Source organism: Xiphophorus maculatus, chromosome 18 (assembly GCF_002775205.1).
Source record: "Xiphophorus maculatus strain JP 163 A chromosome 18, X_maculatus-5.0-male, whole genome shotgun sequence".
Taxonomy (NCBI): Eukaryota; Metazoa; Chordata; class Actinopteri; order Cyprinodontiformes; family Poeciliidae; genus Xiphophorus; species Xiphophorus maculatus.
The window spans coordinates 23,016,174-23,028,232 of NC_036460.1; the positions used below are offsets into that span (position 1 = coordinate 23,016,174).

General features: G+C 38.6%; 1 protein-coding gene and 1 long non-coding RNA gene across 2 annotated transcripts; one reads left to right on the forward strand and one right to left on the reverse strand.

Moving 5' to 3' along the window:
• Positions 1-323: 323 nt before the first annotated feature.
• calm3 (calmodulin 3) lies at positions 324-7,489 on the reverse strand. Its single transcript, XM_005804124.2, has 6 exons — positions 7,261-7,489; positions 4,703-4,733; positions 4,057-4,200; positions 3,259-3,365; positions 2,210-2,345; positions 324-2,104 (listed from the first exon to the last, which is right to left on the reverse strand). The coding sequence occupies exons 1-6, from the start codon at positions 7,261-7,263 to the stop codon at positions 2,076-2,078; spliced, it is 450 nt and encodes a 149-aa protein (XP_005804181.1). The 5' UTR covers positions 7,264-7,489; the 3' UTR covers positions 324-2,075.
• Positions 7,490-10,816: 3,327 nt separating this feature from the next.
• On the forward strand, positions 10,817-11,513 carry LOC111611928. The gene is made up of 2 exons (XR_002754306.1): positions 10,817-10,883; positions 10,998-11,513. It is a non-coding gene; the product is annotated as an uncharacterized LOC111611928 (long non-coding RNA).
• Positions 11,514-12,059: the final 546 nt, after the last annotated feature.

Below are 12,059 nucleotides of genomic sequence, written 5' to 3' on the forward strand. Positions count from 1 at the left end.
TATTTTTACGGCTTGCATAGTCAAAGTCATAAAAATACTGAAATCTCAAGTACCGACAAGTTTTGCATCACTTTCCAGAAACTCATTTACCATAGTCATCATCTCATCTTAGCCAATTGACTCGTTAAATTTGACTATGATGCCTAATCAAGCCTCAATCTTCTAAAGCGTTTTTAGCTTTAAGGATCTGATTACCCAACTGAAATAAGAGCCACATTTATTTTAAGGCTCTTTGCACAATTCAAAATTGTGTCAATCAACATTGAGGACATTGAACCCATATAACTATCAATTCATTTTAAATTAAGGTTACCAAACACGTGTAGGTGAAGTAAAGCTTAATTTATTGGTTTATGGAAAATATATCACATTTTTTTACATTTGTGAGATACCTTCAGCTTTTAGTCCATTAAACATTTTATTCCAAACAGGTCTCAAAAAACATCTCAAAGCTGCATTTAAAACTCGCCCTGCGCAAAAAGTCGTTTTGAATTATTTTAACCAAATCGTTCCAAAGCCACCACTTTGACGACGCTTTGACCAAAAGCACGTCTGCATCTTCGCTACAAAACATTTTCCTATCCCATCAAACAGTCCAAATCAGACACAAACAGCCCAACCGTAAGTATCATTTGTGAAAACACAATATATGAATTTTGGTGCATTAAAACGACAAGCAGACTGGAGTTTGCTCACTGGACTACAAATTGAAGAGCCGACACAAATACAATAAATGAGTGAAACATACGCATTATTATAGCAGCAGCAACAGTGACATTTGGTTTGTTTTGCTTCTTTTAGAACCTTTTGGGTTTTTTTTTTTTTAAACATCCACATGGTTGATACCAAAGTGCGACTGCATGGACAAGTTTACATTGTTATAGGTTGATTTATAATATTCCGATGAACTACGAGCCTTGCAAGGTTGAGATGCATTTAAAGAGTATTATGGCACATTTTAAAACCGAAGAGGAAACGTGTCACGGATCTTTTTACTAGAACAATAGGCAATGCAAACTTTACGATACACTAATATATAGAGATATATTTTGTAACCAAAGTTTGTCGTCAATACATTAACGTAACATTTAAAAAGCATCACATCAATATTTTTTTTTTTTTTTTCATATCCGTTTGCGGAACAAATGTATTAACTGCAGTTACTACAGTGGTTTTTTTTGTTTTTTTTGTCTTGTTTTTATTCCCCCCCCCACAACAGTCATTCTGAAACGGCACAGAGTGCGCCCGTCTCCGATCGGCGCCGCAGGCTGCGTAAAGCCTGCAGCTCAAAACACCACAACATTATATCCCACCAGGAAAAAGCCTTCTTTACGTCTCAAGTTCTTCTTCTGTTCCTGAATTCCCAAGCCGCTCGCCTCCAGCTGAGCACAAACACCCTACATCTCAACTAACTGCTCTTGCAATAATCAATAGTGACACAAATTGTACAGATATATAGCTATATGTTCATGTATATACCTCCAGTGTGTACACAAGCTGACCACTACCTCTGATGGGTTCAGAGCCTCCTTGTTCTCACAAGAGACGGCCACAAAAAGGGTGCATGCAAGAAGAGTACTCGATTCATGGGTTTTGTTTTTTTTGTTTTTCTTTTTTAAGAGTTAACACAGGTGCAAGACAGTTTTCCTTTGTTGAAGACTATCTGGGAAGAATTAAAAAGCCAACGTCCCTGTACAGATTATAGCCTTAAGTTCTATCCTTCTACCAGTTCGGTGTTGCTCTTTCCTCTAAATTAATCAGCAGCTGGGTGACTCAGCAGATTCTTGGTATGAAGTTGGAGGACTTTGGCCCTCTTAAAGCTTGGTCCTTTAACTTCCTTAGGGATTATTCTGTTGGCGGTTTTCTTTTTACGTTTGTTTTTCTTTTTTTAAACAGATACCTTCGAAGTGTTATTTGGATGTTTTGAAGCACATATTGAGAAAATTCCTACAGGCGAGTGGTTTTTGAAGGGGGTGGTTGTTCGACATTTGATAACTGTTCCTGCTTTTTAAGTTTCTTAGACGACGGTAATCTTAGTGGGACGAGCAACATTGAGAGAAATTTCATCGCTCTCTTCACTTGGCGGTCATCATCTGGACAAACTCTGGATGGAAGAAGACAGTGCAACATTTTTCAGATATACATGTTTAGAAATATTTCTTTTTTTTTTAAAAAAGGGCTTAATGGGTTGGTAGTAAAGACAACTCACCCTCATAGTTGACCTGGCCATCACCATCAATATCGGCCTCCCGGATCATCTCATCCACTTCCTCGTCTGTGAGCTTTTCTCCCAGGTTGGTCATAACGTGCCGAAGCTCCGCCGCGCTGATGTAGCCGTTACCGTCCTGCAAATAAAACAAAATCTTACTTTGGGAAGATACGACATAAAAATGATGTCTTGTAATAGTCGGGCATTTCTTCTCTGTGGTTTGGCTCTTCCATGTGAAAATAGATTAGCCTGGTGACTTTACTTCCATTTTGGGTAAAATGCCAGTCCTTTTTATCAATTATCCAACAAACTGGTAATTCGGTGTTTAACACAAACCCTGACAGACGAGGAAATGACCAGGTTTTCAGGCCAATCAACAAAATTCAAAAAATGTTGACCTGCTTTTATAAATTTTTTTTTTGGTCTGAAAAGTTGCTAGATATAGACGGTAGCAGCATAACGTCTGCTGCCGTTTACAGCAGATGTGATCTGGTGGGCGGGTTCGTCTCTCACGGTGGAGTATAAGAGGACAATGGCCGTTTTTCAGATCTTTGAGGGGGCAGAAGATGTCAATGGACAAGATCAGTTTCACCTGCAAGAATTGACCAATTATCCAAAATAAGGAAATTGATTTATCAGTGGTCTCCTAGTTTCTTTGTTTTTGTAGACTAGTTCAAAAATGTAAAAACGGAGCCCAGTTTAATATTTATTACGAGTTACTTTACCCAAAGAAAATTTAAACCCAAGATGATGTTAAAATATTTCTCCTGTACTTCTGCTGAAAACGACTCCAGAACGTTTAACTACGACTAAAAACAAATATCTTTTTAAATGCGTTTTTCACAACATTTGTTTAACAAATAAATTATACTTCAATACAAAAAAATCATCATCTAAAATAATTTGGGTAAAATGTCATTTTAGGACAACACAAAACTCAGACATTTTTCCACTTTGAAATAGTTTTGAATGAGTTCTTCTTGTCATTGTTATGGTATCAAGATAAAAACATTATCCAGTTTTGTTTGGGACTGCTGATTAATTTATACCTTGTCAAATACCCTAAAGGCTTCCCTGATTTCCTCCTCACTGTCTGTATCTTTCATTTTTCTGGCCATCATAGTCAGGAACTCGGGAAAGTCAATTGTTCCATTACCTACAATGTTAAACAAAGAGAAACGAGTTAGCATTCATTTGACTAACAGGGCAACTGTTACTGAAAAGCACCACATCAAAAACAAAATAACTGTTTAATATTAGCAATAGTATAGAATATGTTGAATTGTCTCTAGACTGAGGTAGACGCATACATCTGCAATTACTACCGAATACTTTCATTGTCTTGAACTAGGGCTGAAACGATTCCTCGAGAGACTCGATTATTAAAATTCCTCGAGGAAAATTCATCTGCCTCAAAGTTCCGTAAGTTATATTTCATTATTTAATGCACCTGCTCCGGCCGGGTTATTACTTGCGTTGCGTGGAGCTCTCACTTCCGCCTGAGTTGTTGACAGAAACTAAGTGTTGGCAGCATAACGTCCAGTTTTCAAGTTCGGCCTGGGAGGATTTTATTGATTGATGACAATATCTGGGTCTTTGTCGTTTTTCAGAGGACCAACAAGCATCCTTAAAATAACTGGCCAATGTTACAAATGTTTTACTTTTTTTTTTATCCGATTACTCGTTAGAATAATCGATAGATTACTTGATTACTAAAATATTCGTTTACAGCAGCCCTATCTAGAACATAAAGAAAGATCAGACAGGAGCGTCGAGTCTTTTGACTGCACACGGTTCTTTGTTTTATGGGATCGATATGGTTGAGAAATTTTATTTGGTTTCTTTACCGTCAGCATCAACCTCATTGATCATATCCTGCAGCTCAGCTTCGGTGGGATTCTGTCCCAGAGAGCGCATCACCGTGCCGAGCTCCTTGGTAGTGATCGTACCGTCGCCGTCCTTGTCAAACAGTGAGAATGCCTCTTTGAACTCTGCACAGAAACAGTGGCCCCAGTGGGCTTCAGACTTTAACACAAAGTCTTAATAATAGTCAATAATTAAACTATGTGAAGCATTAACAACGTATCTGCAATGACATGCAATACAAAGAAGAACCAAAACTTTTTGAAAACTTTGCTAGTCATGACTAATAATCGAATTTGACCTCCTTCAGAACATGCATTATTGGAAAAAAGTTTTAAAAGTAAGAATAAATTGATAAAAACAATGTTCTAATGAGCACATATTTTCTCTAAATGTTTTGTCTTTTAAAGCTCAACTGCTGAAAACTTCACACACATAATCCTAAGAAAAACTTTTGACTATTTCGCTGGTTCACAAGATCATAACCATACTTGTACTGACAGAATGAACCCATTCCTAAAAGCAACTTTTGGTTCTTTTAATTTTTGACTCTGGTTTTTCAAATTTGGTGATGAATTAAGGTGCTGCTAAAGATAAAACAGGCCAAACATGGTTGAGGTATGCGCTCACCAGCAATCTGCTCCTCTGTCAGCTGATCAGCCTGTAAACAAAAGCACAAGACAGGAGTGAAGTACAGGCAGACCTACTAGAAAAGAAGCACTTTTCACATTTCTGTTCAGTGTAGAATGTATTGCAAGTTACAAGATTCAAAATTAATGTAAACAAAATGTGTTTGATTGCACAGATGTTTAAGGATACAAATTTAGACGAGGCGATAAGGAGACAAGTAAAAATTAAGACTGAATAAAAATTTCTCTTTAAGGACCATCTCCCTAAATATACTCAATAAAAATAAAACTCAAAGTGTGCATAAGATCTAATCTGCTTTCAAATAAATTGATTATAATTCAAAATCTATCACCTGCAAATAGCTCCACTGTGTACAGTAATGCAACCTTGCTTCAGACAAACTAGTCAAAACGCACTGCAACAGCTGAACCACTACTTATAACTTAAATTACATTTTCTACAGCGAAATCTACCATATTTTAAAGAGTTCACTTTTTATTTAAAGGTCCACCCTGCCAAATGTGTAACTTTGTGCATTTTTTGTATATAAATTATCTTTCAACAAGAACTCAAGTGATTTGAAAAGCAAAAGTGACTCTACTGTGGAAGGTCAGACAATGCATTTCCAGACTGTGTGAAAGTAATCTCTCCATGTGATATACCTATTCTCCCACCAGAACTAACACTTATCCAAGACAACACTCTCCCCTGCTTGTAAACTCTGAAGAGGCCTATCTAAGTCAGCCGATGTGCTCACTTCAGGCTGAGAAAGTGTGATGAGGGACGGGTATAAATTCTCCACAGCCCGAAATACACATGCCTGCTATAATTAGTGAGACACGAACAGGGTCGCCTATGTAGCACACTGAATATCACAGCAGCTAACCATCTCTGTAATATTCTTTACCGGGCAAATAGTAAGTTCAGGCCATAGAGACCCAACAACCTCAAGGACGGATCGTTTGGCCGTGCTCTGAATGCTGCTTTGAATATTTATGGAGTCTGAGGAAGACTGCGCGGTTGAATAAACTGTATTCGGTGATGAAGATAGGCTCATAACTGTATGTTGGCACAAAACTCAACTCTGATAAATGGTTTGCATTTTGTGGCTCTCCCTCCAAAATGTAGATAGCGAAACTTTGCAGATTTCTATTTTTATGTTGTCCTTTTTCAAAAGTAAAAAGATTAAAGCGAACATTTCTAGAGCCTGAGGTGTTGGTAACGCCATGTGTTCTTCGAATCAAAATCAATGAGTCACCATGTTAGATGAAATGGGGGGTGGGAGGGTAAGCGAAGGGGAGCAAGACTATCCACACTGTCAAGAATGATGGTGTGTGTGTGTGTGTATATATATTTGTTGTAAGAAATGTAGTCAGCACAGCAGCTGTAAAGTGATGGTAAAACTGTCAAATTATAAGCATACAAGTATAAATTCCTATAGTGAAAACACAAACTCTATTTTGGGAAAACTGTAGCATGATAAACCAGTATGTGCCACAGTGTGATAGCCCACAAAATTGACATGTTGCACGTTGTGTTTTTTCCCCCCTTGGCAACAGAGGTCGTCTAATATGAGAGGAGTCCAACAGTGAAACACGCAGGGATGGGAAAGAGGCAGGGAGTCATTTGCGTTCCTTAACTGGGCCGTTCAAAACTAGTTAGTTCCCGATTTGGAGGATGCACTGCGGCTGCTGCACCAAGCATGTTTTGGTTCAATGCGGGGGGGAAGGGAAAGGACGCGAGAGGAGGGGTGGCAACGAGGATCATTCAGCAGAAGCAGAATGCGGTTCAACGTTGTGGCGCAATACGTAACCGAGGAGAATGGTGACATGGTGCTGCTGCTGCCACAGCTGGAAGACTGAAATGTGGACGCAACTGTAGCTAATCTCGTGCAGCCAGCTGCTACCTGCAAGCCGTATTGTTATGCAATTGCAGTCATCAGATATCATAAACCCCCCATCTGCTTGTTGCGCATGTCGAGCTGCATTTAAACCATCCTGCTGATGTGCTTTGCAGGAATTGCTGCATTCATAGCCAACGTGGAATGACAAAATGGTTGTTAGCATGCCATCCAACCCGAACGCCGAACGCGTTCTTGTTGAATAAACAATACGAGTCTACGGATGTCGGCTATTATTACACTGCAAAACCATTAAACGACGCTGCAACCACGCCCACTGACGGGTCAAAAAAAAAATAAACATGCTGCCAACCTTTATGCATGCAGGCTACAACCACCTAAATGTTCGCTTGGTGTCGCATTTCAAGTGGTTTCCGTAACAATTTCTTAAACTTGCGCTCCACTGTGGATAACAGGAAATTAAAGTAAACTGCCAACAATAGGAAGCGCCACAAGGTAAATATGTTTGCTAGGCTTCCCCACCGTCCTGCAAGATTACGATGCAAACTATGTGTCAAGTAGACCGTTAGGCTTTGCAAATGCTTAAACGAAATATTCACGTTAACGCACGAATGAATTCAACGGCGACCACTTAAGCCTGAGCATCGAGACGCCAGCGAAGCCTTGCTAACATGCTAAGCGCTAGCTTGATACTCACCATTGTTCCGTTGAGTTTTTAAGCTCTGCGAAGGAGACAAATGTTTTATTTGCGACTCTTACTTTAAACCGCTGCAGGGAATGTCACCCTGATAGGACAACCAAAAACAGATGGAGTATAAATGTCTACAAGCTCGGAAATGTGGTTAGCCTGCACTCTAGTGTTGCCCGGAAACCTCAATCCAGCTACGCCGGCGTTGTGACTCGGCTCCTTTAAAACAAAAAGATGTATCCCTCCGCAGCTGCTCTACATCTCCAGAACTGACCGGAATTACAAGTACATAACCCACCGCCGTGTTCTTTTATTACTGCTTCTTTGTTTTTAAATCTTAATTATAATCTAACACTTAATAAACCACACTACACTCTTTGCCATTCTAAGCAAGCAATGTGCGCAAAGACACTAAAATAAATCTAGGATAGGGACTTTTTCCCATCACAAAAAAAATGCTTTCAAGAAATTATTAAATTTTTTGTAACTTTACTTGTGTAGTAAAATATTATCAGCCTACAATAACTATAAGTAGTTTATGTCATCCAGAGCGTGTACCCCTATGGTGCAAGAAAAGCAATAAACAGACAGAATATTATGAATTGCATCAAGTTTTGTTTTTGTGGTCAAAATATAGAGGAAGGCTGGCTCTGCAGTCTGGACTGCTGTGAAATACTTGGAGATTATTGTGCAAGAAAGGATATTTCAGTCCAGTTTTACTTTTCATAAACTAGTTTGAAATAGTTCATATAAACATGAAATTTAACACATAATTTGAAGGATAAAATATTTGCCAATGTTCCATTAAAATGGTTTGTTTCAGAGGAGACCACAATGAAGATTAGTTAAAGTGAGATGCTTTAACTGAGCTTGTACGATAAGTTACTGAAACTGTATTGATCAGGAGGTCAACATGACATGGATTATTATCTTGATTTCCTGAACAATGATAAAATAGTAAACTTTTAGTTTGCATCACAAGCTAAAAGCTTAGATCGTGGGTCTTCAAATCCAACCCTGACAGGCCGGTGTCCTGCAACTTTTAGATGCCTCTCTGCTTCAACACACCCAAGTCAAATAATGAGGTCATGAGCAATACTCTGTGGAACTTGACTGCAAATTCAGGAGGTAATCAAGCCTTTTGATACAGGTGTGCTGGGGGAGGAACACAACTAAAATTTGACTAACGTAGCAAAAAGTACTGTAGCTACATCGCTATTACAGCAGCGTTTCCTCAGGACTGGAAATGAGAAACACAGATTTACAGTCATGTTTGAATAACCTGAAAAAGAAAGGAAAGACGATAATGTTGTAATATCCAAAGTGAGTGAAAATCAGAAGAAACAAGTGAAATTGAGCTTTTGCAAATGGGCATTTTATCATCGTGTTCCCTGCTTTTTAGCTTAAATAAGCAGAAAAAGCTGTAAGTTTTGTTTAGACTTGTGTCATCACATCAGTTTTATGACTAAGCCAGTAGGTGTTCAGTTAGATATGAACTCTTCTATTGGTAGCAACGACTTTAAGAGGCTAGACGGTAGATCTAGAGAGAGCTTATATCCTTTTTCTTATCAGAAACAGCAGGGGGTTGTTCAGCTATACAATTTTGATACAATTAGCTCTTGTTGAGAATAAGTGGGATATAGTTTTGTGCATATTTTCTTTGCATTTTTTTCTGTTGCATATATTTGCAAACATTACACTGAACTCATCCTCTTGTGAACTTTATCCCTGTTGTCAGCTCATGTTAATTAAAAATTAAAAGAAATACCCAGTTGGTGCTGCAATAGGCTCCGGTGTTTATGCTGCATATCAAGTTGCTGCACATGGATGCCACTGGTGTTTCCTCAATTATCATTGATCCATCGACTTCCTAACTCAACCTTTGTTTAAAATTCTGCTTGAACATATTCAGATGATATGAAAAGAGGTTTATTTAGTACCAGTTGAGCGCTCTAGTCTTCAAAGCGTCATTGTAAAAATGTTGTTTTGTTGTGAATCTGGTTTCCAGGTGTCATAAAATTGGGACACTCTGTTTACACAACTGCAACTCCTTTGCTTTTTTTTTTACCAGTCAAGCAGAGATTTTCACAGTCCATCAGAGGGCAGTAAAAGATAAGACACAAGTTTCAAAGGTTTATTCAGAGACTGTTTCCTTCCTTTTCTCAGACAAAATGTTTTACTTTATGTCTGTCGATATCTTTAACTACATGTCTATATATAGATATCATATAGCTATATCTATATATACTGTACATATCTATATATACGGTATATATCTATATAAGGAAATATCTAAATATATATATACTGTATATACTGTATATATATATTGATTATCTATCTATCCATCTGTATATATGTATATATGTGTGTGGGTGTGTGTGACCGTGCACACGCGTGTGTGTGTGTGTGTGTGTGTGTGTCTTTGAAGTTGCAAAACTAACATTAAAATCCAGAACCTTTTAATTCATGACCTCATGCCAATGAAAGTAACACAAGGTGCCATGCTGTTTGTCGCTCCTCTCTCTTGAAAAGGCAAATGAACCTATGGTACCAGTGAGGTTGCTGTCGATACACATAAGTAAGGCTATCATCACAAGATAATGACTTCTCAACTGAATTAACCCTTATCAGGGTAGTAATGAAAATTTAAAAAACTAGAACTGTCATAAATGAGGCTGGAAGAGGATCCATGTTTTACTTTGCCAGAGCAGGATAGTATGAGGTACAGAAATCTCAAAAATACACTGCCACTCTTACACACCTTTTGGCCTAAGCACATGCTAAATAAAATAAAATAATTATTTTTTAAGGATTTTAAAACATTTTCACAAGGTGTACCAATAACTGTGTTCACACATACATTACCTGTCACTTAACAGAGAGGCACAATCTTCTGTTCTCTCTATCTAATACCATCGTCTTCTCTGGTTTGATGGACAGTCAGGCCTTGAGCTTTCATTTCTTCTGGGCATGTCTGTGATAGCCAGAGCATCTTCTGATGGACTAGGTTTAAATCCTTGAATCCTGTTAGATTGTACTGTTGAGAATATTTTCTAAGAAGTCCCAAGATGGCTAATTTACAACATCAAGAACGGCCAATGTAGAACTAAGGCACCCAGACGTTACATTGAATGGTAGCAAACAGCCTCTCTCTTTATTTTAACATCTGGTAAACCTCCAAACCTCCAAACATCACCTAAATCCCTTTCACAGCTTTCTATCAGAGTTGTAACCTTTTTACCCTTTATTGACCTTCCCGACCTCCTGTTTAGGTATACATGCTTCATCTGCTGTGTACTACCCAATCTGCTATGATGGCTGTTTTGACAAGACTGAAGCCATGGATCATGCATCGTGTAACATGCTCACGTTGCTGTTATTGTTTATTTTTTTTATATATTGATCCGATCAGCTCCCTCTGTCTGTGACTTTTGTTTTTATGTGAGGAAATAACTTCTAAATATGACCACTGGGAGACACACAAATCCCACTTTAAGAAAAAAAGATAAATGTTCTGCTGCTTCATCCCAAGCTCGAAGCTCCTCCTTTTCATTTACCAAAGGCGTTCCGCAAATGATGGATAAAATCAAACGAGAGGCTGCATTGACGCTAACCGCTTACGCAAAACGGTAATATTCATCTCGTCAGACATTAAAAGTTAATTTCACAAGTTATTTGTGAAGTGTAGCATTCACCTGTTCAGTTACTAGGTTTTCATTTTGGCTGGATTACTACTCTTTCAGTGCTGTGGAGAAGGGAGCTGTCTGCTGTGAAAACAGCCTGCACAAGGACAAGTGAGGATGGAGAGGAGTGTTTGACAAGCAGAGTGCCTTACACGCGCTTCAGAGAGAGTGTGTGTGCTTCTGAGTGGGATAAATCACTGGAAGGAATTCTACCAGCCCCACGAAACTATCTGCTTAAAAGGACAAAGGTGAACTATCAAGCTGCTTTTTGTGATAATCAATGGATCAGTATTTTTTGTAGGGTTCAGCACTGGAGTAGATTGTTTTCTGCAGACCAGGAATCTGGGTGTGGACCAACAAGTTTGGGGATAAAAGGGAAAAAACATTAACAGGAGTGGTGAGAAAAATTCCTTGGTGGACCATTTTCCACAATGTCTGGGAGCCAGGAGCCATTCTGGGTCTCTGTCTTGTTTTCATTACAATTTTATTTAAACATAAGCAGCTGCCTATGCATGTGAATTTTTTATCTGCGTCAATTTCTTAAATTCTTTCCATATTAAAACATGTTCATGTGCACGTCTTTGCCTCGTGTCTGTGCGGTTGGGTGTGTTGATTTCATAGATCAATGTCTCTTGGAGTTTTACACCCACAAAAGTGAATGAGGAACATATTCATGTGACATATTATTGTGAATTCCAAAATTAGTGAACCTAGACAAACCCATGGCCTCTGTTCAATTCCAAGGAAAATCTCACACAGATGACTTGGATAAGTTTCAAATTTGATCTGAAACACAGACGGTGGCAGAGAGAGAAAGAGGTTCACAGATGTATAGTTGTCAAACATTAAGTTATATGGGCATTTCTAGGATCGTTCCACAAGGATCAATTTTAGGACCCATGCTGCTTACCATTTATATTAACAAGTTGTGCCATGGTCTTACAAGTGCAGTTGTGGCAACAATTCAGTAATTGATTGTTGGCCAAAATCAGTTGCCCGTACTTTTGAGCATCTGCGGTTCTTTTTTGACAGCTTTCAGTCTCAACTATTACAACTACTGGATGCAAGTAAGACGAAGGGCATGTTGTTTTCCAATAAGAAGAAAGTGCCCGCATTTCTCCC

Bases quoted from the DNA above. Each gene is read 5' to 3' on its own strand.
- calm3 (XM_005804124.2), bottom strand. The intron at 3,366-4,056 runs GTAAAGAAACCA...TTAACATTGTAG, and splicing joins CAATGAGGTTGATGCTGACG to GTAATGGAACAATTGACTTT. The intron at 2,346-3,258 runs GTATAAATTAAT...TTTTATTTGCAG, and splicing joins CCTTTAGGGTATTTGACAAG to GACGGTAACGGCTACATCAG.